This window comes from Phyllobates terribilis, unplaced genomic scaffold (genome assembly GCF_046119375.1).
Source record: "Phyllobates terribilis strain yellow unplaced genomic scaffold, ASM4611937v1 Scaffold_11__3_contigs__length_659146591, whole genome shotgun sequence".
Lineage (NCBI taxonomy): Eukaryota > Metazoa > Chordata > Amphibia > Anura > Dendrobatidae > Phyllobates > Phyllobates terribilis.
This window is the reverse complement of record NW_027362771.1, coordinates 473,373,395-473,400,284: the sequence shown is the minus strand read 5'-3', so window position 1 is coordinate 473,400,284 and position 26,890 is coordinate 473,373,395. Positions and strand designations below refer to the sequence as shown.

The following is a 26,890-nucleotide window of genomic DNA, read 5'->3' as shown; positions in this document are numbered from 1 at the left end:
TTTAAGGGGAAGAAGTTTAAGTGTCTTTTGCCGTTTTGTTCGTTTCCAGAGAACTTTTCTGATGCTTTTCACTGCCTGCTGTTTTTTTGAGAGTTTTTTTTGTTTTTGTAACTACATTACAAAATGTAGTTGGGTCACAAGAGCAATGAGGAGAGAATCGGGCCGATTTATGCTAAAGACATTCAGCTCAAACTCTGTCGAGTTTGATCCGAGTGTCAACTTGGTGTGATCCGATTCCCTCGCATGAGTATAGCAGCACAGGTGCCGAGAACTTTAATTTCTCTATCTTGTGCATTGTCTGAGTCCAAGAGAAACACACTTCAAAATTGGTCAAATATATCATAGAAAAATATTTATTGAATTTTAACAAGCATAGGTGATGAATCACAGAACACAGGAAATATTAAAAACAATGCGGTGGAGAGGCACCAATGGACGGAGGTGCAATAATAACCTCAAATGTATGATCTACAGTATATTAGACATCCATCTATATACGCTGCTGAATAAAGTTTCTATAAATAAAGAATGAACTTTATAAGAAGGTGCCAGTGCCTAACAATATAATAAAGGGCAGATACTACATGATAACAGATATTGCCAAATGGCAGATGCCTATGAATCAAATCATAAACTAAATTAGTCAGGTAAGGTATGAACTAGAAATGACAAATATACAGTATATGAGACATCCATCAATATACACTGCTGAATAACATTTATGCAGGTGAAGTATGAATTTTCTAAAGGTGCCAGTGCCTAACAGTGTAATAAAGTGCAGGTATTATATGATATTTAGGCTTCTGCCATTTGGCATTATCTATTAGTCATGGATTTAGATAAATTGGTCAAGTAAAGTATAAACCGAAGGCATACCATCAGATATATCAAATGCACAGAAAGGTCACAAGTAGAGAATTAATGTAAGGGGCCCTCTGCCCACATGTTCAACCAGGGACTAAATGAAGCAGCGAAAATATCCATATCTATGGCAGTTAGCAATTACTTACATCGACTATGAGTGTAAACAACCTCCTCAATGTCCACCCCCTGACGAAGGCAGCTGAGCCGAAACGCGTGTCAGGGTGTGCGCCATAGAGGAGGTTGTCTACACCCATAGTTGATGTAAGTAATTGCTAACTCAAATAGATATGGATATTTTCACTGCTTCATTTAGTCCCCGGTTGAACATGTAGGCAGAGGGCCCCTTACATTAATTCTCTACTTGTGACCTTTCTGTGCATTTGATATATCTGATGATATGCCTTCGGTTTATACTTTACTTGACCAATTTATCTAAATCCATGACTTATAGGCATATGCCATTTGGCATTATCATACAATATCTGCCCTTTATAAGAAGGTGCCAGTGCCTAACAATATAATAAAGTTCATTCTTTATTTATATAAACTTATTCAGCAGCGTATATAGACGGATGTCTAATATACTGTAGATCATACATTTGTTGTTATTATTGCACTTCTGTCCATTGGTGCCTCTTCACCGCATTGTTTTTAATATTTCCTGTGTTCTGTGATTCATCACCTATGCTTGTTAAAATTCAATAAATATTTTTCTATGATATATTTGACCAATTTCGAAGTGTGTTTCTCTTGTCCTTCATTAGTAGCTTTGCTTCCATGGTCACATTTCTCTTATATGTCCATGACTGAGTTAACATAGATTATTCTCACATATAGTATATACCCATGTGTCTCTTTTTTTGTTCTTTTTGCATTGTCTGAGTCCTCAGATGTCGGACTGCACTTGGATGACATCTGTGTGCAGTCCGATGTTTCGCCCGCACCCATAGACTTGTATGGAAACCAAAAGAAATCCTCTAGAAAATCAAAAGGCCAGAATTACATTTCTTTGGCTGCTGCAACATTGCAGTACAATCCAATAACAGCTGAAACTTTGGATTTAATTTTTTTTTTTTACACCACTTAAATAAAAAATAACCTATACATGTTTGGTATCTTCGAACTTGTAATGACCTGAAGAATCATAATGGCAGGTCAGTTTTAGTATTTAGTGAACATGGTGACTATATGGTAAAATCAATTGTCATTCAAAAGTACAACTCGTTCCTCAAAAAACAAGCCCTCATATGGCCATATTGACAGAAAAATAGAAAAGTGTCATGGCTCTGTGAAGAAGGGGAGCAAAAAACTGAAAATCACCTGGTGTAGAAGAGGTTGAGACTGATGTTGTGCACGCAATCTCACTGAACAGAGTAAGATGCGCTTAATTCATTAAAGGGGTTGTCCGGTCTAAAGTGAAAGGTCTGCAGTCACTCTTTGTGACTGCAGACTTGTAAATCTTCCAAACAGGGATTTGTCGGTGTCTGCGCCGGGAGTGGCGGCCAAGTATGCGATATATCCTTAAATCCGGCCAGAATCCGTCTAGTGGGCACAGCCTCGCGCAATACACTTGTATTGAGCAAGACCGCTCCCACTAGACTGCTTCTGCCTGGGAGTATGCGACAGTCAAGTTTATTGTATGTTCACGGCTCAAACTGGTGAGTCCTCTCAATGCACAAGGTGTGCGCTGGGGGGGGGGATTCACAAGTCTGCTATCACACAGAGTGACTACAGACTTTTCACTTTAGACTGGACAACCCCTTGAAGAGGCGCACACCAGTTTAGAAGTTAGGTGCATTTTATAAGGGGCATGCACCTCCGCCAAAAATGTTCCTCCAGTCAAGGACTGGAGTAACACTTCTGGTATAAGTTACGACACAACTTTTCTGGCACGAATTCTTTGGGCTGGCGGTACCACTGGCCTATCCTGCTCCAACTTCACCCACTTTTGCAGAACTAGCCGAAACTGGCAAACAAGCATCAAAAGTCAAAAAAACTATTGCGGAACTTTGTGTTGTGCAAAAATATGGTGACATTTAAAGGTGTTTTATGCCAGAATTCTGTAAAAAATGGCATCATGAATTGCTGTCTTATGTGTGCTGCAGATGCTAAAGGGACATCCTCTGGATCTAAAGTGCTTTATGGATACGCCAGCATGTGGGTCAGTATTACACGGCACACTGAATATACCGAGTGGGATCTGGACAGACCGTAAATGTCGTATTTTACTGACCTTTGGAAAAGCAATCTAGTCTTTACCATAGGAAAAGTGAAAGAAGACCTGCCTGCTTCTTGTGCTCTGCACCTGCTGTAGGTATTCTGGGTGTCTGCTTATAGTCTTTCCTATAGTTTTGGAAGCAAACCCTATTTCAGATCAGCTGAATGTCACACATGGAGGCTATGTATGTTTGCGCTCCATCAGCTTATCAGTAGGAGGTGAAGGAATGTTCTGACCAGCGAATTCCTCTGTTCTCCCACAGCCACAGCAACACCAGTCGGTCTTTACTCTGCCGCTTGATTGCTTATTATAAGCACGCTCCAAATCAAGTACTCTAATCTTATTACAGATTAAGTAATATTTTATTTCCAGGAAGCTGGTTAAGGCTAGGTTCACCTTGATACAGTACTCTCCATCGAGCACTATGTCGAGGTTGCTTGCAGAATCCTCAAAGTTGGATTCCAATAAAGCCATTCACTTAAATGAGCTGACGGAGTTGCTGTATGGTTTCCTTCCTGTCTGTATTCTTCTTTTGCCGACGTGCAGGAAATGTGGCCTGGGCCATGAAGAATACTGTCAGGATGGAGGCAATATATTGATTCCATCGGGGTTCCTGTCAGAATCTAGGTTGTTGTTTTTTTAAGGGAATCTGCCAGGAACCCTTACTTAGTGCTTGACGGAGAGCACTGTATAGCTGTGAACCTACCCTAATTCTGCAAAAAAAGATTATTTACCAGTATCACATTGGAAAACTATGTAACCAGTGTTGATTTGATGGACTAATGGGCCTGTACTATCAATACTTGTATTTTCACCCGTGCTATCTTGGTGAAAAGATTTTATCAGATACAGTCATGGCTGAAAGTGTTGGCACCCTTGAAATCGTTCCAGAAAATAAAGTATTTCTCTCAGAAAATGATTGCAATTACACAATGTTTTATAAACGTTTGTTTCCTTTTGTGTATATTGGAATAACACAAAAACAGAGGGAAAAAAAAAGACAAATTGGACATAATTTCACACAAAACCCTCAAAATGGGCCAGAAAATTGTTGGCACCTTTCCAAAATTGTGGGGAAACAACTTTTTTTTCAACCATGTGATGCTTGTTCAAACTCACCTGTGGCAAGTACAGGGGTGGGCAATATGAAAATCACACCTGAAACCAGATAAAAAAAAAAAAAAAAAAAAAAATCGAGACGTTGACTCAATCTTTTCATTGTGTGTATGTTTGTGCCACACTAATGGAAAACAAAGAGAAGAGAACTGTCTGAGGACTTGAACAAAAATTGTTGAAAAATATCAACAATCCCAAGGTTACAAGTCCATCTTCAACGATATTGATGTTTCTTTGTCCACGGTGCGCAACATAATCAAGAATTTTGTGATAATTGAAGGTTAGTGGGCACCACCAATAAGACACTGGGATCTACCTGATGCACACCAAATTAGCATAGACAAAAAAAAAACAAAACAGAGGTGTGCATATGTAGGGATCACCAGAACTAAGAGAATATCAATTATTACAGATGATTAATTTACATGCAAAAAATGTAAAAACAATTAAAAAGCCCAATGACTAAGAAAACAAATTACAGCCTGATGTGGCAGTAGCATTCCCTGACTGGACCAAAGTTATGCAAATGCTATAACTTGGGGGCAAATCAATAAACTATCAAAATGATACGGCGCGCAGTCCAGTATACGTGCTGTAGGGAAAATACCCAAATCAATAAATCACTCACACCAAATACAAATGATCTATAAGCAGTTTGCTCACAAAGAACAAATAGTGCAAAAAGTGAGAGAAAGCAACAAATACTTAGCCCTCCATGGGTAATAACCCCTATGCACACAGAACATGGTCAGAGCAGGGAAAGAGTATCGTCCTCAGGGAGAAGTTTATAATCAAGAAGTTTTCAACCAATTGCACTGTAGATAGTCTCCCTGGACAGTAGAGAAAAAATGATGAAAGGTTGCAACACAGGATAGTCCAGATCGTGGATAAGCAGCTCCAATCAAGTTCCAAAGAAATTCAACCTGTCCTGCAAACTCAGGCTGCATCAGTGCAAATTATCCGTCAACCTTTGAATGACATGAAACTATGGCAGGAGACCCATGTGGATCCCACTGCTGACACAGACATATAAAAAAAGCTAGACTGCAGTTTGCCAAAATCCTTCTGGGAAAGCATCTTGTGGACAGACGAAACTAAGAGTTCTTTGGTAAAGCACATCATTCTGTTTACCAAAAACGGAATGAGGCCTACAAAGAAAAGAACACAGTACCTACAGTCAAATATGATGGATGTTCAAAGATGTTTTGGGGTTGTTTTGCTGCCTCTGGCCCTGGGTGGCTTGACTGTGTACAAGGCATCATGAAATCTGTAGATTACCAAATTATTTTGGGTCGCAATATAGTGCCCAGTGTAAGAAAGCTCAGTTCATGGTTCTTCCAGCAGGACAATGACCCCAAACATACTTCAAGAAGCCCCCAGAAATGGATATAAACAAATTGCTGGAGAGTTCTGAAGTGGCAGCAATGAGTCCGGATCTAAATCCAATTGAACACCTGTGGAGAGATCTTAAAATTACAAAGGGTGTGCAACCAAATATTAAGTTGAGGGTGCCAACAACTTTGGCTGCATTTTTGGGGTTTTGTGTGAAATTATGCCTTTTTTTTCTCTTATTTGTGTAGTTGCAATATCCACAAAGGAAATAAACATGTGTATAACAAAGCATGTTTAATTGCAAAAAAATTCTGGGAGAAATGCTTCATTTTCTGGAACAATTTTAAAGGTGCCAACACTTTCGGCCATGACTAAGTTGCAGAATTGTTGCTGTGTTAGCTGGCTTGTATTTTTCGACACCACTTCTAATATATTGTCAGTACCTTCTAACTGACCAACAAGCACACCTAAACCCAGATAACTGCTGCTGGTGTCTAAGCCAAAAAGAAAGTGAATATGGATCTTTATGGGCGATTGGCTCAAACCATATGGTGGTGATTTAACAAAAAATAATGTTAAGTGCCCATACCAGCCAATTCTACGTCACTCACATTCTAATACACTTTGGAAAATGTGAGCAGTTATTTGGTTTCAGTGAAGAAATGCTTCTGGTTTTATCTTAATATTCATGAATTTTCAGACTGTCTAAAATGTTACTAAGTGGTATTACTCGTAACTATAATGCGCTCATCCCACCTGCCCTGAGTTCACTTTGTAATCCTAGGCCTAGGAGATAGTGTAAGATCTCAGCTAATGAGGTTGTCCAGAAAGATGAAAACAATATACTTTAATTAAAAATGATGCAGTTATTGATATGCCTCTTAAAGGGAATCTATCAGTAGGATCAACCCTCCTAAGCAGTCTATATGGGCATGTCGGTGATAGAAAATGGAATAAAATGATACATTGATATCTGCGATCTGATGTCTTATTCCACAGAAATCCATGTTTATCTTAATATGTAAATGAGCTGTTAAGATCTATGGGCCGGACACTGATCTGTATGATAATTTGCCCCTGCAGATAAATGAAAGGGGCATTACCAGTGTGAGACATGTAGATCAGATGAGCAGACGGTCAGTTAGTTCATACTGGCAACTCCCCTTTCATTTATTAGCCTTGTAGGCACATTCTCGGGGAGATCTATGTCCCACCCATAGATCTTAACAGCTCATTTACATATAAGGGACATTGGATTGCAGATAGAAAATTGAATAAAATGAAACTTTGGTATTACCTGCATGCCCACATAGACTGCTTAAGAAGGTTGATCCTACTGACAGATTCCCTTTGTTCATTGAATTCTGATTTTTCACTCAGTCCTAATGCCAAATGTGTATAAAATCGAGCCCCGCCATGCAGTACAAACATTGTTAAAGAATAGCCCATTCTAAAGAGATCCCTGAATTTGAGCTTAATGGTGGAATAAGACCTCACAAAAAGTCAGTCTGAAACTTTTTCCCTCTAAATATTCCACGTTCAACCATGAGTGGGATTATTGAAAAGTGGAAGTGTGTTTTGGATGCACAGCAACTCAGCCACAAAGCAAAGTTATAGACTGTGCTCACCAAGTGCTGAGGACATAAAAGTCAGCAACACTCTGACTCTATAAATGCAGAGTCCAAACCTCCTCTGACATTAACATCAGCAAAAAACGGCACACAAAGCTTCATGACATGGTTTTCCATGGCTGAGCAGCTTCATGCAAGCCTTACGTCAGCAAGCAAAGCACAATGCCAAGTGTCGGATGCACGCTGGAGCAGTGGTAACGTGTTCTGTGAAGTGACAAATCACACTTCTCTCTTACCTTACGTATTCTCTGGGTTTGGTTAATGCCAGGAGCACATTCCCTGCTTGACTGCTTTGTGCCACGTTCACACATTCAGTATTCGGTCAGTATTTGTAAGCCAAATCTAGGAGTGGGTGATAAATACAGAAGTGGTGACGTGTTTCTATTATACTTTTCCTCTGATTATTCCTCTCCTGATTTTGACTTTCTAATACTGATGTAAAAAGCTCAAATACTGAACATGTAAATGTGGCCTTAAAAGTTTAGTGGATATAAGAGGATTTTGGGTGTGTTTTTCAGAGGTTGGCCATATTCAACTTAGTTTCAGGGAAGGGAAATCTTAACGAGTAACGATCATTTAAATTTTTCTTTCATATCTCAATAGTAAAAGGGAAAATAAGAAACTTTATAATGTACCTTATTAAAGAAATCTGCTTTTTTTTTCTACTGCACCGATCTTTCATTCTCAAAATTCTCAATTCGCTGTTAAAATAGGCCTGCAGTGAATGCAGATTTTCCCATTATTGAGATAGATGATAATTGGAGCTTAAAGTTTTATGGTGAACAGTAACTGTCATTTCAGGAGAACTTGCAGAAGAAAAGTCTATCTGCATCTAGATCCCCCTTCCTCCATAAAATGTTAAAAGCACCAACTGTCAGTAGCACGATAATAGGAAGATCTGTCTTCACTGGATACAGATTTCACAGACTTTACAGAATTGAGAATAAAAACTCAATCTGGGGGGAAGCAGATTTCTTTGATAAAATGTTACAAAGTTGCTTAATTTCATGAGGACTATTGATTTAGAAAATAAAAATTAAAATGGTGGTTACTCTTTAAGGCTTCAGCACACCAACACATTTGGACAGTTGTTGTTTTTAACTTGTGGGGACAGTTTGGGAAAGGCCTGTTTCTGTTCCATCATGACTGTACCCCGATGCACAAAGCAAAGTCCATAAAGTCATTGTTGGGGGAGTTTGGTGCGGAAGAACTTCACTGACCCACACAGAGACCTCAACTCAACCCCTATCTAGCATATTTTGGGATGAATTAAAACAGATATTTTGAGCTAGGCCCTCTCATCCAACAGTAGCATCTGACCTGACAAATTCTCTACTGGATGAGTAGGCACAAATTTCCAGATCTTATAGAAAACTTTCCCAGAAGAGTGGGAGTATTTTTTACCTGCAATGGAGGACCAATTCTATAATAATGCCTACGAATGTATACTGGGATGTGATAAAGGCTCCTGTACATGTAATGTGCAGGTGTCCATATAGTGAATCGGTCCTGGTCTCAAGTCATGGCAGCGTCACATGGACACAGTAGAGAACAGCCACCTCTCCCTCTCGCTATTGGTAGACAGCCAGCACCCCTATGCATTACATCATTGACACACAGAGGGGAGAGGAAGCCAGAAAAGGAGCCACTAAAAGCTCATATTTAATTATATTTGGAAGTTTCATTCATTTTCACTTTAAAACACATCTAAACTTTTTTTCTGCTTGTTAAACCCCTATAGCGAAAAGTCCACCCAAGGTGGATTTAACAGTGGATCAGCCGCAAAATCTGTGCGCTACATGCATATTTAGTGGCCGTTGTCACCCCGCATCGACAGTGGTAAAATCGACCACAGAAATTGACATGCTGCAGATTTGTAAATCCACAACAAAAGTATGATTTCCACCCAGAAACATTTGCAGTATTTGGATGACTTTTTAATACCAGATACATTTGCCCGATACGTTAACCTTCTGTGGATTTTACCAGTGCAAATCTGCTGTTAAAATACACAGCATATCTTACCCTTGTACGCTAAAGGCTCATTCAGACGTCCGTGCCAACTGGTCTGAGAACGGATCACCAATGCATGGACTGGCCGTGGGTCTCTTGACCAGAGTGTGACAGCTTCATATATTTCTATGAAGCTGTCAAGCTCGGGGCGGGAGATCGTCAGCCAGTCCATGCATTGCGGTCCAATATTGGACTGAAATCCACAGACGTCTGAATGACTAGATTCACACACATGCGATGTTCACTGTAAAATTAGGGACTGAGATCTCTGGATTGATTGCGAGTCTCCTGATCTGAATTGAACATCTTCATATTTGTCTATGGAGGATGTTGAGTTCGGGTCAGGAGAAATGTGACCATTCTGAACATGGCGGTGCATACTCAGACTGGTTTTAGAGTGCAATTCTGGGAAAGGGGTGCGAGGAGAAGCTTTGGGGGGGGGGGGAGCAGTCTCACACTAATCAAACACTAATTGCCTAAATCATGGAAAACCTAGAAAGAGCATAATGGGACTAGGATCTGGTAGTGAATGTGAGTGATATAAGCACACATGAAATGAAGATAATACTTTGAATTAGGGCATTGGAAATTGACTATAAGCAGATAATGCTTTGTAAAGTCCAGAAATATTGCTGAATTACCACACCGTGCCAATAAACCAGGTAAAATCCAATGCTTTATTATTTTTGTGGAGGTTCTTTTTTTTTTTTTCACGTAGACAATAAAAGGTACAAAATTAGTGTGTGTAAAGAATATTTAGGACTGGCATTAACCACGTGTATCCAGGCCAGTCCACTGCAGGTAACACGTGTACAGTTAATTCCCTCCAGATTTGGTCTTTAGAAACTTGGCTGCATAATAACCTGATGTGGAACTTGTGTTTGTATTTGGGGGGATACTGCTTGGTAAAATATGCATCTACCAGCAGCTGATCCTGCTTTACAAGACATGTACATTAAGGCAGCGCGTCACTACAAACTGTATAAAAGAGCTTTATTAACGGGAGCTATAGAAGAAGAGAAGACGTGGCTAAAAGCGCCACGTGGAGCCGATATAGGCAGGTAGCTACTATGGGCTTTAGAAATAGGCTGTAGTTAGACAGAAAATATACTGTGATATGTATGCATTAAAGCTATTAGGGTGCCACCTCTCCTCTCTCGGCATGAACCACACATCTTTGGCTAGAATACCAACTAAAAGTCCTTAAAAAGTTGCATATGTAGTAAAAGACCTACGTCCTTTGCTGTTTGTTATAAGCAGGCACAGCAGTGATGTGTGTCAATGGCAGAAGGATCAGCTAGCGCTTCCTGTGGTCGTCGCTGGGATAGACGCGGAGAGTTATCCTGCCGCCCTCCACCCCCCCGCACACAACTGAAGTATGAGGTCACAGCATGCGCACGGTTAATCTGGTGTGTATTATACACAGAGCTCCTCTTGTGTTCCCGTATGTGGTATAAATAGAGGCAAGGAGGAGGTGGGGATACCGCGTCATCGTCTTCAGTGCACTCCAAAGTTAACCCTCTTGTGCAATAACCACAGGAGTGGTAACCAGGGTTTAGTGCAATCGCTTGTAGTCCCATTCCTCAGAGTTTGTATCCGAAAAGGAAAAATGAAGAGACTGTTTCCAAGCTGCTGCGAGGCTGCTGTCAGCCAGAGTTGGCATCAGATCTATTTGCTTTCTGGAATACACTGTAAGAATCCCGCCCCACCACACAGGCACATTGTGTAAATTACCCTGTAGAGGAGACGCTGACACAGTACTGTCTCCTGGTGTCTCCTCCAGCTGAAAATGTCATTGTTTAAAAATTTTCATCTAAAGCATAAAGAACGAGCGGTCACTTTAGGTGGATTTTTCTTCTTTTTAAGGTTTATAGGTTTTGGAACTGAAAGTTGGCTGGACCTTGTCTCAAACATATTTGGTCCTAAAGAAAAAGGACCCTGCACCTTCTGATCAGTGGTGCCCATCCTGCTGTAGTCCGCTGCCCCCGTCCCCTGCTGCATGGCTGACTAAAAATCCAGCAACGATCCTTTACTTTTTATTCTCTGGTTTATTAGGGTTGGGGTGCGACTTCTGATAATGAGCAGCAAACCTAGCGGTCGTGCTGCCCGTTTATGATCCGCTTCTTGCCGTCCCCATTGGATAATGGCTGCTCCTCATTTTCTTCACTGTCTTCTTCTTCATTGTCACTTCGATCATCACCAGACATCTGCACAAGGATAGGAAGAGTGGTTTATAACAGGTTTACCCGGGAGTAGAAATATTAAGCTAGGGGCTCATGCAGACGTGTGTCGAGTTCTGTCTGCATTTTAACTTGATCAAACACATATACATTACAATCTATGGGGATGTTCACATATTCATGTATTTTCATGGAATGAGTAGTCAGCATAAAAACATAGTGACATGTCGGATTTTGATCAGAGTCTCGGATCAAAATTGCCATGGCAAGTCTACAGGTCCTTGAACATTACAGCCAGCACAGATGCCATCAGTGTGCAATCCATGTACTGGCCATTTTTATTAATGCCATCAGTGTGCAATCCGTGTACTGGCCATTTTTTAACATTATAATGTATAGGAGAAGCTTCATTTTTTTTATTATTATTTTTTAATACAAGAAAATCACTGATTAAAACACTTATGGTAAAAAAGGACACATGGACCAAACATTGATGTTTTTTTTCACATACATAAAATAATAAACCCCTGGATAAGGCCCAGCAGCCAGCTTTAGACAAGTGTATTCCAAGCACATTTCTGCCCCGTTTACACATGCAGGTACCGGCCCAATAACTGGTTTAAGGACCCAAACTAACAGCTTAATTGGGATCTATAAAGGTGTCCGTTCAAGTACTCGGACCCCTGGTGTTGCCGGAGTTGGATCAATAATACAGGAGCACAAAACTGCCGGCAATACGCACATCTGAACCTGAGCAATCCCATAAAGTGCAGGACAGCTCGTACAAATGAGATACTATTCTACTTTTCTGTAAATGAAAAATCAATTGCATAATGGAAACTTCTGCTTAGGTCTAATATATTTTTAATAACAACTTCTTCCCTATTTTCAAGATCTCTGCTGGCTGGAATTTAGACACGAATGGTGTAGATCCACAGGCTGAAAGGCGGTCCTGATCACGTCCATTGACACAGTCACAAGACTCATTACCGGGCATTATTTTTTATCTTCTTGTAGGTTTGTCAAAAGGTAAATGTACCATTTAGTTTCATCAGACACTGGTGGCATAGTACCAATGTCTGATTGGCAGGGTTCTGACTATTTTCACCCCTGAACTTTTCTTAGAACGAAAAGGTATGGGTACTAGGAAAGTACAGTGCAACTTAGTATCCATATGGCAGCACCTTTCTAGCTTTGCTGGGTGTCACAACGTTCAAACCCCTGTGCTAGAGACGGTCACTAAGGCAGCGCTTTTAGGTGAGAGGGAGCTACCAAAGTTGTAAAGTGGAGGATATGCTGAAACAAGTGGCATCGTGGCCTTCTACAGATGAGCACGTCATTCCCGCAGAGGCTGCTGAATGCAGAACATTCTTTTCTTCTTCTCGCAGAGCTGGTAAGTTTCCTGCTGGCAGTGCTTGGCTCGTGTAAGATCTGTGGCTTATTGCAAAACTCTGCTTTTAAATCCTCACTTGGCACATATACAAAGAGCGAGAGCATAAGCCTCTGGATGCCTGCACATGCAGGGGGCTTTGTTCCCCCAGCCCTGAATATTGGCCCCAATAGAAGGGGAAGTCAGGAAATTTACAATTTCACTTAATATCATTTCTGAAAACTCTCTTTGTTGCTCATAGCGACCATTCAGAATGAAACTTTCAATTATCCCGAGCAGCTTAGTAAACGAAAGCTGCATTTTGTTAGACACCGTTGATTAACCTGCCCAGGCACAGAACACAACGTGGCTTGTTACAGGAACCTGATAAGGACGCGAGACGTTGTGCAATCTCTTGTGTCCAGAAAGTTTTAAAATGTGGCCGCTGAATGATTGTATCGCAAGCCACATGTGCCTCCTAGACACTGCTGCTCTTATATGAATGAAGTCTTGCTGGCCGAAGCTGCCCAAAAATATGTAACAATTCTTACCTCCATTGTACCGTTCACATGTGGAGCAATCCAGTGTTCCGAATATTTAAAATGAGCAAGACTGTAAGAAAACTCCATCTTATCGGGGATTGATTTTACTGCCAGACTGCCATATAGACCGCTGCTGGGATTAGTTATCAAGTTTTAGGCCCCAGGCACATAGAGACACAAGCAGTTAATCATCTGCCATGTTGCCTCTCTAGAACACAGTATTAGGATATGTTCACACAATGTGTTCGCTCCAAAAGAGGTCTCAAAAGTTGCTCAGAAAATGCTCGACTCTTCCAATTTATTTCTATTGTAAAACCACTTTGTTGCTCAAATGTTCAGACTTGTGGGCATCTTTTAACTGCTTTAGGTTTACAAAACAACAAGTGGTTAAAAGAAGTGAGCAAACCTTTCTTCAGACATTTCTACAAGAAAGATGCTCCATACTTTACGATAGAAGTCAAAGGGAAGTCTAAAACAATTCCTAGTAGACACCTTGGCAATGTTTTGTGAGAGTTTTCGGCTAAAAAAATCAATAGTGTTTTATTCAGTGCTTTAATAAGATTTAAAAAGTGCCTGAAAATCACCAAAATATAAAAATGTTTGCAAAAAATGCCAAAGAAAAAAGGTTAACAAAACACTTCAGTAAACGAACAAAACAAAAAAAAGGCCAAAAAAAAAAAAAAAATACTTTTTTTAAGCAGTTTCGGTTTGAAAAACTCGTTTTTGATCACTGTAAAAAAATATATAGAGTACACATAAATTCTATGGCCAATTTCACATGTCCAAGTACAGACCGCAATCTCCAAACTGAGTGCGGGTCTCCTGACCCAACAATCTCATATATGCCTATGTGGCTGTGCAGTTCGGGTCAGGAGACTCGTGGCCAGTCCACACACCGCAGTCCGTACTTCGACTGTGATTGCCTGATGTGTGAAATCAGTTTTAAGGAGAATACTGCTGACATATAGTATCCAAAGGAACCATTGCACTTTTTTTTTTCTCCAACAGAAAATACTTCCATTTTCTGAAATGAGGGTGCAGTAGGTTCCTATACACTTCTACAGGCAACGCTCTATAATTGAGGGGATTATTATAGTTGTAAATTAGTAGTGTACATAAACCCTTAGTGTGGGAATACAAACAGGAGGCCATGTTGTTGGGAAATTGTAGAAATGTGATCAAGCAAATACCTATAAACTCCAAAGCCAATGATGTACATTGTGTGCCATATATCTGCTGCATAGGACGACCAGGCTGAAGACACCTCAATGCCAGGATCGTATAGGGCAGCTTGATGCATCTGTTCTAGCTAAAACAGAACCTGGATCCAAAAAGAGAAGCCTCTGTTCACATTATACTCTATGTAAGAACCACACAAACTGACCAGAGTACAACATGGCCTTAAGCTTTTTTCACTTTCCTAGTATGGAGGAATGAAGGGTCATTTTGCCTCACTGCCTCCTCCTATACTCGCTTGTAAAGAGTGACTTAGTTGTTATCATTAGAACTTACATTTCCTGAGAGCATTTTGCGCACCATCCTAAAGATGAGGTAAGCCCAGTATATATGAAGGAACTGGAGGATGAACATAACCATATTGAAGAAGTAGTAGAGGAAGAATCGCGGGCAGTAGTACAGGGGATACACCACCGTTGCATAGATTATCCTGCAAAACAGACATGTTAGTTATATCTCATACAAGTAATGCTGTGCTTTCCGAGGCCGGGCTCTACTTCACCTTTGTACAAAATCAAAGGAAAATGGAAATCGAACTTTCACTACATCAAAGTGTTTACACCAAACTGGTCTGAAAGGCTTTCAAATAGTTGCAAAGTTTTTGCGCAATGAGAAGTTGTGCAAAAATTTTCCAACTTTTTGCAATTTTCACGCTAGTTTCAAGCAGCTCTGCCAAAATGGGTGAAGAGCTGACAAATCCATAGAAAGTGGCGATGTTTATTATGCCAGAAATGTTACTGTAGTCCCTGACTGGAGTAACATTTGTAGCGAGGCAGACGGAAGTGCACGCCACTGATGCACTGAATTTGTTAAGCCTCTTAATGAATTTGGCGCATCTTATTCCTACACGCTCCTCATTAAGACTGGAGTGCGAGATGCCAGTCTTAATGAATCGAGGCAAAAATCCTTCGTGACGTTGGAAGGCTACCTCCAATAGCTGGTAGCCAGCGAGATAGGTTTCTCTCTTTCCAGGAAAGTTCTTTTCTAGATGTTTTTCACATGGACTGTTCCCAATAAGACAACTGGTTTCCAATAAAGGGTAATCGAATCTCATACATTTAAGATATATCCAATAGATGTGGGTCCCACATCTGTCTTGAGAATGGGACCCTGTTGCCCGCTGCTTCCAATCAAAAAGTGGTCGAAATTCTCATAGAAATGAATGGGAATTTTAGCCACTTCTCTGTCAGTGACACGTCAGGGACCAGTTCTTGAGTTACATCACACAAATGAGACCTAAATCTGCATCTAATATACAATTATGTCACACCCTGTAGATATGCCATAAATGTACAAAACATGCCTCTAAGGAAAACCAGCCTTTTACCCCCCAGAACAAATCCGTATGCCAGTGTGATGTTAATTCCTGTATATCAGATTAACTGCAGCTTTCCATCACTATATTGCACTGCAGTGGCAGTGTGTACCTTCTCACTTGTTATTACCAATACATAAATCCATACACCCTCTCAACTTTTTCCTTTGAGACTTTATGTGCAAGGAACAACATTTCCAAACCTTTCCTTTGTATGTTTTCTTTGTTCCTTCTTATGAGAAATGGAACCGAGAATAAATCTGTGGCTCTTCACCGGCCTCCATCCAATAATGTCATAAACTCCTAAATTCCAGCCAATATAAATATCAAAATTTTTACTTCGATCAGATGACATATATACAAGGATGGGAACTTACCAGAATGGGAAGACAATGAGCCGACTGATGACGAAAACAACTGCAAATACGGCAAAGAGAATGTTGCAAGTCTTGCTCCACTGAGCGTAGCTGCACATTTTAGCCGCCTTCAAAAAGAAATAAAAGACGAGATTCTAATCAACCAGGATAATTATACAAAAATATAAAGCTGCTGCCATCAACATCTTCACTTTACCTCTAGCAAAACATCTGAGACATCGTGCACCAGCAGGGTCAGTGTTCCCACTCGGATATACTTGACTCCCCATGAAAAGTTCAATAGGAAAATGGTGGCCAAGTGGTGAACAACTTGTACCATGAAGTCCTGCATTAAGAAACTAATAGTCAAGAAAACAGAAATCGAATATACAAATGTTTGAAAAAAAATGAATTCTGTCAAATAGAAAGTTTATGATATTATTGCTTTGCTCTGGTATTATTAAATGTAGAGCTGATATCCTCAAATTTCCTCCAGCTTCCTTAAAAATTCATGGGACATTGCTGGATTTTCATCTTTAGTCCTTAGAAAGGTTTTGATTTCCTGTGTCTTCAGTAGCTTGGCAGGACATAAAAACACATGAAGGGTTGTATCCAACCGAAAGAAAGGACCAGCTGAAAGGATGATCAGAAAATCCTGATAAAAAATAAAAAAAGTTTCATGCTGTTACACAAGGCTCTCTTACCTTCCGTCTAACATCAGAGGCAACACTAAACAGCAGGGACCAGTAGAAGCCCAATTCCATGACATAGTACCAGTATTGTGACTCCAGAACTTCCTAAAATAAAAGAAACACAGAATAAGGTTACTGTATGTTCACATGTGTAAGACCTGCTGAATTTCTGCATCTGTAATTTAAAAAATGAAACAGAAATACATCATCCAGGCATACACTGCTTAAAAGGGTATGTATTCCTGTCTCCAAGATCCTATCTCAATATGTAGTAGGTGTAATATTACTAATATTAGCAAATACCTCCAATTAGAAATTAGTATAGTTCTTCTGATTCTCTAGCAGATGTTGCTTACCCCATGTGCAGGGCATTGCAGTAGCTTAGGTATCCATGGTTATGACCAGTCATATGGTGACAGTTCGTTAGTTAGACAGCTCTTAGTGGTCGTAACCATGGATACCAAACCTACTGCAATGCCCTGCACATGGGGTAAGCGACAGAGCGAGTCTGAAGAACTAAACTACATTTCTATTTGGAAGTATTTGCTAATATAATTATTATTACACCTACTAAATATTGGGATAGGATATTGGAGATGGGGAATATTCCCTTTAATTTTTTCCTCCGAGATAGGAATTAGAGTAAAACAAAAAAAAAAAGTAACATTTAGATCACATTTTCTATAGAACTATGATCACATAGCACATTTAGTGTGTATTTTAACTTTACGTGTGTTTTTTTTATTTTTACATGAGATCCAGCTTAAAAAGAAATTGGGAGGTTCATTATGTGGAGCCCATCAGTATTGCCAAGAAGGATATAGCAATGCTGTGTAATAGACAATCCACACTAATACTTCTCATTCACAAGATGAGCGATGCTAATTAGCTCAGCTCTAGAGGAAGAAAGCTATCAGAGATCCATCTGCAGACAGCAGTCTCAGGGACTCTGCCCCTCATCAGCGCAATGGAAGGTAATAGTTGGCTAAATGGGATGCATTAGACACAGCTCGTCGGGTGATGCGAGGTGCACTGGTGTTCCCTGACAAATCCTAATGGATTATATCTATAGCGGATTTTAAGGACATCAAGTGAGTGGGCAAATCAAAAATTGACTTTTCAGAATTTGGACTTCGCTATTATAATAATGTATATCTTTTATCATTAGTATTCTAGCTACTAAACGGCACTGTCATAAAACAATTATCCTCCATGATTTCTGGCCAGTTTACCAATAGTAGGGAACCAATAGAATATAGAAGGGAGTTGGAACATGACAGATACTGACCAATGGACCAATTAATTCCTATTAGAACAATTTCCTATCAGAATTTGGCTCTGTCCATTTTGAATAGTTATTGTACCTGCTTTGGGTATCCTACCCATACTTCCCACACGTCATGAAACCAAGGTTTCTGCAAAAGAAAAACATCTTATTACAGCGATATACCCACTGTAGCAATATAAGAATTTCTCTGTTAAATAGTTGGCACACCCGGGTATTGGTAGGGAAAGTGACATTACTGCAGTCCTCCAAAGTCTCACACTACTGGAGGAGAAAATCCGATAACCAACATTGTCTTAAGGTTACATTCATTAATTTCCTACATGGTCCAGTAAGCGCAATTACCAATAAAAATTATTCAATCGAAACGCAAGCACAGAGTATGTACAGCAAAAGCTGGAGCCCCTGTGAGCCTGGATGTATGGGGTAACCCATTACTCTGTTATCTGCTCCCCTTTATATTTGTTGTTGCACCTTTTACGACCAGCACTCCATTCCCTGTCTATGGGAGCAGTGGTCACACATGTGACATATGGAAGTAAATGACACGGATACACACTAACCCGTCATACACACAGGACTTTGGAACCTCATTCTCAGGATCTATGGGATCCCACTGGTTGGATCCATAACAATCATATCATCCTGTGGATAGGTGAGAAAGTTTGCTCGTGGGACAATCCCTTTATGGACATTGAGAGCCACTGACTAAACAGTGAGGGCTGTGTGGGTACCTGTCCAGAGTTGGAATGGAAAGCAAATTGAATGGTGGTCTGCATCGAGACCTAATGCAAAACTTATTGTCCAAGTGAAAGAACTGATGGGACAAAGATGGATGTATTTACTCGTGTCATCTCTCCTCCTGCATAGCAGAGCAGACGTTTATACTTAAAGAGGTTGTCTGATAAAAAAAAAAAAAGTTAATCACCTGCCCATAGTTGGATTCAATTGCTGGGACCTACACCGAAAGGCAGAATGGGGTATTTTTAACCCCGTTACAATGGAGTGGAAGTACACATGCCCAACCGCTGCTCCTTTCACTCACCATGGAGCTGCTGAGCGCTGTGCTCATCTTTTTCCAGTAGCCCCATAAAGAATGAATGGAGAGACGGTCGGGCGTCCAACCTGCCGAGGCATTCTCTAACGAGGATAAAAGTTACCTGTTCGGGACAAAAATTCCCCAATCTACTGATCAGTGCGAGTCCCAGAGATAAGTTGCTGATGGGCGGGTGTCTTATCACCTATCCTATGGATAGGGGATAACATAGGCGTCCGGTGTGGTTCTCTGGTGAAGAATGAGGTTGCTAACACTAGGTTCAAAAACATCTAAAAAAAAAAAAAAAAGGCAAAGTAACAGTCACATTGAGAAAAGCTCATTGGAGTTGAAATGTCTCATGGGCTAATAAAAGGTTATCTTCTCGGGATGTGCTGCCTCACTCTAGATTGGCTGATTGTTGGATCATAGAGGCGCGCACTCCCGCTTTCAAATGGTCAGAGCGGCTGCTTTTCTTTTAGTTACCATTGAACATTCACAACAAATGCACTGTGTGTGACCGTGGCGTGAACACAGGCGACACAATGGTTTACTTCAACATTACTGCATTGGTATCTACAGAGGTCAAAGCATGAATAACTACTTACATCATGAAGAACAGCAAATCCTCCGATCAGGGCGCACAAGTAAAAGGTGAACCTCCAGCTGGAGAGGAAACAGATGTGTAAGAGTTAGCTGGGTACAAGTGCTGTCTACCGACCCCTCCATGTCTGCAGTACAGAAAACGTCTCTGGCTATACAGTATACAATCAATGTGCAGCGCTGGTTACTGATCATTATCTGAACTATTAGCCAAAACTGTCTGCACAAAGCGCTATTACTTACCAGCTCTACAATGAAATATTGGGGTAAATTCACATGCTACACAACTACTGCAGACGTCTCTGGAGCTCTTTTCATATGAGTGGGATTCTTGGATTTCTGAACGCCCCATTTAGTTGACGTTTGCAAAAATTCCTGCAACAAATCTGCCGCATGCAACTTCTTCCTTAACCTCTTCCCAACAGAGCCATTTTCCGTTTTTTTTGCGCTTTTATTATTTCCCCCCCTTTTTCCAAGAGCCATAAAGCTCTTTTTCCGTTGATATAGTCATACAACCCCTGGCAAAAATTATGAAATCACCGTGCTCGGAGGATGTTCATTCAGTTGTTTAATGTTGTTAAAAAAAAAAAAGCAGATCACAGACATGGCACAAAACTAAAGTCATTTCAAATGGCAACTTAAGGGCTTTAAGAAACACTAAAAGAAATCAAGATAAAAAATGTGGTACTCAGTAAAGGTATTTTTTTTCAGACCAAGCAGAGGGACAAAAATTATGGAATCACTCAATTCTGAGGAAAAAAATTATGGAATCACCTTGTAAATTTTCATTTCCAAAACTAACACCTGCATCAAATTAGATCTGCTCGCTAGTCTGCATCTAAAAAGGAGTGATCACACCTTGGAGAGCTGTTGCATCAAGTGGACTGACATGAATCATGGCTCCAACATGAGAGATGTCAATTGAAACAAAGGAGAGGATTATCAAACTCTTAAAAGGTAAATCATCACGTAATGTTGCAAAAGATGTTGGTTGTTCACAGTCAGCTGTGTCTAAAATCTGGACCAAATACAAACAACATGGGAAGGTTGTTAAAGGCAAACATACTGGTAGACCAAGGAAGACATCAGAGCGTCAAGACCGTAAACTTAAAGCAATATGTCTCCAAAACAGGAAATGCACAACAAAACAAATGAGGAAAGAATGGAAGGAAACAGGAGTCAATGTCTGTGACCGAACTGTAAGAAACCGCCTAAAGGAAATGGGATTTACATACAGAAAAGCTAAACATAAGCCATCATTAACACCTAAACAGAAAAAAACAAGGTTACAATGGGCTAAGGAAAAGCAATCGTGGACTGTGGATGACTGGATGAAAGTCATATTCAGTGATGAATCGCAAATCTGCATTGGGCAAGGTGATGATGCTGGAACTTTTGTTTGGTGCCGTTCCAATGAGATTTATAAAGATCACTGCATGAAGAGAATATGCAAATTTCCACAGTCATTGATGATATGGGGCTGCAGGTCAGGTAAAGGCACTGGGGAGATGGCTGTCATTACATCTTCAATAAATGCCAAAGTTTACATTGATATTTTGGACAGTTTTCTTATCGCATCAATTGAAAGGATGTTTGGGGATGATGACATCATTTTTCAAGATGATAATGCATCCTGCCATAGAGCAAAAACTGTGAAAACATTCCTAGAAAGAAGACACACAAGGTCAATGTCATGGCCTGCAAATAGTCCGGATCTCAATCCAATTGAAAATTTTTGGTGGACGTTGAAGAAAATGGTCCATGACAAAGCTCCAAACTGCAAAGCTGATCTGGCAACAGCAATCAGAGAAAGTTGGAGCCAGATTGATGAAGAGTACGGTTTGTCACTCATTAAGGCTATGTGCCCACGTTGCGGACCTGAAGCATATTTTTTACGCTTCTCCCTGGCGGGAAAAATCGCATGCGGATATTACATGCGGTTTTCCCGCCAGGTAGAAGCGTTTGTGAGGCGTCTTTGCATGCATTTCCGCATGCGGGTTATCAAGCACTTCTCCAAGCATCACTTGGAAAAGTGCTTGACAACTTGTTCAGAATGGTAAAAAATAAAAAAATAAACTTTATACTCACCTTCTGATGCATTCTCTGCCCCGTCCGGAGGCTTGAGCGGCTCACGCTGTTGTGTGCAGGACCTGCGGTGACGTCATTGAGTCATGTGGTAGGTCACATGACTCAATGACGTGGCAGGTCCTTCAGACAACAGCGCGACGGAGGGAAAACATCATAAGATAAGTATAAACTTTATTTTATTCTTTTTTTTACAGGTTCTTTGGTACCCAGGTCTGGAGGAGAGTCTCCTCTCCTCCAGACTTGGGTACCATCCGCACATTGATTCCGCTGCGCTTCCGCAAAATTAATGAACATGCTGCGGATTTTTGACTGCAGCATATACGCTGCGGAAAAATCCGCAGCATGGGCATTGACATTGCGGAATGCCATTGGGGACCATGGGGTGCGGATCTACATGCGTTTTTCAAGCGTTTACGCTGCGGAAATTCCGCAGCATATACGCTTGAAAAACGCTACGTGGGCACACAGCCTTAGTCCATGCCTCAGAATGAAAGCTGTTATTAAAGCCAGAGGTGGTGCAACAAAATACTAGTGATGTAGTGGAGTATTCTTTTGTGTGTTTGTTTTTCATGATTTCATAATTTTTTCCTCAGAATTGAGTGATTCCATAATTTTTTCCCTCTGCTTGGTCTGAAAAAAATTACCCTTACTGAGTGCCACATTTTTAATCTTGATTTCTTTTAGTGTTTCTTAAAGCCCTAAAGTTGCCATTTGAAATGACTTTAGTTTTGTGCCATGTCTGTGATCTGCTTTTTTTCAACAACATTTTAAACAACTGAATGAACATCCTCTGAGCCCGGTGATTCCATCATTTTTGCCAGGGGTCTTAGGAGGGCTTGTTTTTGTGGGATGGCTTGAATTTTTGAATGACTTAAAAGGGGTTGTCCAGTACTTTTAAAAATATGCCAATGTGTTTTAATGATAAATAGAAGCTTCTTTCTAATTACCTCCTGGTGCTGTTTCTGCCTGTGAGCGGCGCTATTGGTAGCTGCTCACAGGCAGCACGTGACCCCTGGCTGCAGCCAAGGGTCCCTCTTCCGTGTTCCACCGGTGGCTTCTGGGTTGTGGACGGGGTTATTCCCCGCGTCACACCCAGCATCCACCGCGCGCTCCCTGTCCCCATTCATTGGGAAAGCACATGGTGAGAATGAAGCTTCTATTTATCATTAAAACACATTGGCATATTTTTAAAAGTACTGGACAACCCTTTTAATTCTATCAAGTAATGTACTGGAAAGCAGGAAAAAAGTCAGAGAGCGATGAAATTGGGTAAAAAAAAGTGTAATTCCGCAATTGTTTTTTTTTGGATTTTGTTTTTACACCGTTTATTAGAAGGCGAAAATAACCTCGCAACATGATTCTCCAGGTCAGTACAAATACGATTATACAAAATTAATAAAAAAAAAAAAAAAGTGGTAAAAAATAAATAAAAAAATTCATTAAACAAAAAAAAAAAAAAAAAGTCTTGTGTTGCCATTTTCTGAGAACTGTAACCTTTTCAATTTTTGGTCAATGGAGCTGTGTGAGGGCTTTTTTTTTTTGCATCCTGAGCGGACGTTTTTATGGATACCATTTTGGGGTAAATAAAATGTTTGATCACTTCTTGTTGCATTTTTTTGTAGTGTTACCGAGGCTGAAAAACCACAATTCTGGCATTTTGACTTCTTCTTTTCATTACAACGTTTACCGATCGGGTTAATTAATTTTATATTTTGATAGAACTGACTTTTACAGATGTGGAGATACCACATGTGTGTTTTTTATTCCTTTATTTTTAATGGGGAAAAAGGGAGTAATTTTTCTCATTTTTTTTATATTCTGTAACGAACTGTATCTTGTATTCTTCTTTGGGAACCTGCGATCGCTTGTGTTATATACAGCAATACCACGCTTTTGCTGTATATAGGAAAAATCGTAGTCTCCTTTGAATGCCATAACTTTTCTATAGTTTAAACACACGTGTACAGCGTAAATAGCAGGCACACTAACATACAGCTTCAGGTTATCACTGAAGCCAACAAATCAATGTACAGAAGAAATATAGGGTGCATATCTACAAATACTCACATCTTGCAGCCTTTATCGGACAGAGTCCTGATACTTTATTGAAGAAAATAAATGGTAACCACCTGACATGCCGAGATTACATAGTGTCACAGGAGGAGACGTTTTGAAAGGACATGCCCCTTCCTTATGTGTGAGGACCGCAAGATGTGAGTAGTCTGTACAGGATATCCATTTGAAGATTGCCTTATACACCCTATATTTCTTCCATACTTCTATGAAAGCCAGCCACAGGCAGGTCTTCGTCGGAGTACCTTAATAGCAAGCGTCACAGGGGAGATGGCTGGTTATAACAGTGCTCTCAACAACAGCATTTAACAGGTTAATAGCTGCAGGCAGTGCTACACTTGTAGCTGAAGCGAATGATGGCTGAATAACAGTCATCATCTGCTGGCTAAGATGCGGGATCAGCTCCAGGGACAGGGAGTTAGCAGGTCAATAAGGGGTTAAAAGGAATGTGTCATCAGAAAATGATCCATTGTGGATATCAGATTTTTATGTTAAATGTATTTTTGAATTTTCTAAAAATCTGTTTTATAGTAAAATGGAAAATTTAAACAAAAAGCTGAAATATTGCAACTTTCACACAGACCTCCTGGCCTTATAGGGAACCTGTCATGTTCCAAAACACTATTAATTTGCAGATATGAGGTTACTAGTCTTGACCCAAGAGTGGTGTGCTGAACATCTGAGCACCAGCTGAGGCCACCAAGGGGAGGAGCAGTTTGACCATGCGGTGGTAGGCCTCAGCCTGTAACAAAGAGCCGTGCCTGCGACCGCAGAATCCTCTCCCTGCGTCACAAGAAAATCAAGAAACCGGGACGAATTGACGAATTATGGGTGGAAGAAGTGGTCATGGCAGTCTGGACCGAATGAAAAAGAAAAGAGAAAATTAATGATTACGATCATCGAGAACATCACTGCGCCTCCTCCCTCTTCTCTCATCTCAGCCGAAGACTTTGCCTCATTCTTCAAGCAGAAGATTGGCACCATCAGACAAAGCTTTTGCCTAAAGTCTGCACAACCCCTCCTCATATCTACTCAACCTTCTTCCTCCAAACCCCACTTCTCCACCATTACAGAGGTCAAGTCTCCTCTTTACTCTCCAAATCACACCTCACCACCTGCGAACTTGACCCAATCCCATCCCACCTCATCCCTAACCTTACCACAGTCTTCATCCCAACCCTAACCCACCTCTTCAACCTGTCACTAACAACCGGTGTCTTCCCTTCATGTTTCAAACATGCCTCAATCACACCCATCCTCAAAAAGCCCTCCCTTGACCCATCCTGACTAGCTACCGCCCCATATCACTTCTCCCCTATGCCTGAAAACTACTAGAACAACATGTCCACCTTGAACTGTCCTCCCACCTCTCCTCCTGCTCCCTCTTCGACCGCCTACAATCTGGCTTCCAACCGCATCACACGACTGAAACTGCCCTTACCAAAGTCACCAACGACCTACTAACCGCCAAATGCAAGTGACACTACTCCATCCTCCTTCTTCTGGACCTGTCATCTGCCTTCGACACAATCGACCATTCCCTCTTACTACAGATTCTCTCATCTCTTAGCATCACGGACTTGGCCCTATCTTGGATCTCCTCATACCTAACAGACAGGACATTCAGCGTCTCCTACTCACGCACCACCTCCTCATCTCGCCCCCTATCTGTCGGTGTCCCCCAAGGTTCAGTTCTAGGACCTCTGCTCTTCTCCATCTACACCTTTGGCCTGGGACAGCTCATAGAGTCTCACGGCTTTCAGTATCACCTCTATGCTGATGACACACAGTTCTACCTCTCTGGACCGATATCTCCTCCCTACTAACCAAAATCCCACAATGTCTGTCCGCCATCTCATCCTTCTTCTCTGCCAGATTTCTAAAACTTAACATGGATAAAACAGAGTTCATCATCTTTCCACCCTCTCATTCATATCTCCCATCTGACCTATCCATCAACGTCAATGGCTGTTCACTCTCCCCAGTCCCACAAGCTCACTGCCTTGGGGTAACCCTGGACTCTGATCTCTCCTTCAAACCACATATCCAAGCCCTTTCCACTTCCTGCCGACTCCAAATCAAAAATATCTTCCGGATCCGTGCATTCCTCAGCAAAGACTCTGCAAAAAACCACTAGTGCATGCCCTCATCATCTTCCGCCTTGACTACTGCAACCTCCTGCTCTGTGGCCTCCCTTCCAACACTCTTGCGCCCCTCCAATCTATCCTAAACTCTGCTGCTCGACTAATCCACCTGTCCCCCCCACTGTTCCCCAACCTCTCCCCTCTGTCAATCCCTTCACTGGCTCCCCATTTCCCAGAGACTCTAGTTCAAAACCCTAACCATGGCATACAAAGCCATCCACAACCTGTCTCCTCCATACATCTGTGATCTAGTCTCCCCGTACTTACCTGCACGCAACCTCCGATCCTCACAAGATCTCCTTCTCTACTCCCCTCTTATCTCCTCTTCCCACAATCGCATACAAGATTTCTCCCGCGCATCCCCCCTACTCTGGAACTCTCTACCCCAACACATCAGACTCTCGCCTACCATGGAAGCCTACCTCTTCCGGCAAGCCTACAACCTGCAGTAACCACCGCCCCACCTGATTACTGCATGACCTCCTCTACCCCCGCCTACTGTATCCTCACCCATCCCTTGTAGACTGTGAGCCCTCGCGGGCAGGGTCCTCTCTCCTCCTGTACCAGTCGCTGACTCGTTTTGTTAAGATTATGTAAATGTTTTTGCTATGTACTGTATATCCCTATCACATGTAAAGTGCCATGGATTAAATGGCGCTATAAAAATAAATAATAATAATAATAACTAGGGTTCTATAGCCGTGCGGCCGCCCCACTGCCAACCCAGCTACCATGAGGAAATTAACTTGATATCTCTCGTCAGCCTCTGGCTGTCAGTCGTGGAGGCGCCGCCGGCACAA

The 26,890-nt window shown here is 41.1% G+C and overlaps 1 protein-coding gene across 8 annotated transcripts in view; it reads right to left on the bottom strand.

The window, feature by feature from the left end:
• Positions 1 to 10,795: 10,795 nt before the first annotated feature.
• Positions 10,796 to 26,890, bottom strand: part of CERS3 (ceramide synthase 3) — a 282,807-nt gene continuing 266,712 nt past the window's right edge. For all 8 annotated transcript variants that reach the window (XM_073653361.1, XM_073653363.1, XM_073653360.1 and 5 more), the window contains 7 exons: positions 19,791 to 19,848; positions 18,229 to 18,279; positions 16,877 to 16,969; positions 16,390 to 16,518; positions 16,194 to 16,300; positions 14,778 to 14,931; positions 10,796 to 11,381 (listed from right to left, as the gene is read on the bottom strand). In XM_073653361.1, the coding sequence (XP_073509462.1) occupies positions 11,265 to 11,381; positions 14,778 to 14,931; positions 16,194 to 16,300; positions 16,390 to 16,518; positions 16,877 to 16,969; positions 18,229 to 18,279; positions 19,791 to 19,848 (709 nt within the window). In that variant the 3' untranslated portion in view covers positions 10,796 to 11,264. The remainder of the gene's footprint in view (positions 11,382 to 14,777; positions 14,932 to 16,193; positions 16,301 to 16,389; positions 16,519 to 16,876; positions 16,970 to 18,228; positions 18,280 to 19,790; positions 19,849 to 26,890) is intronic.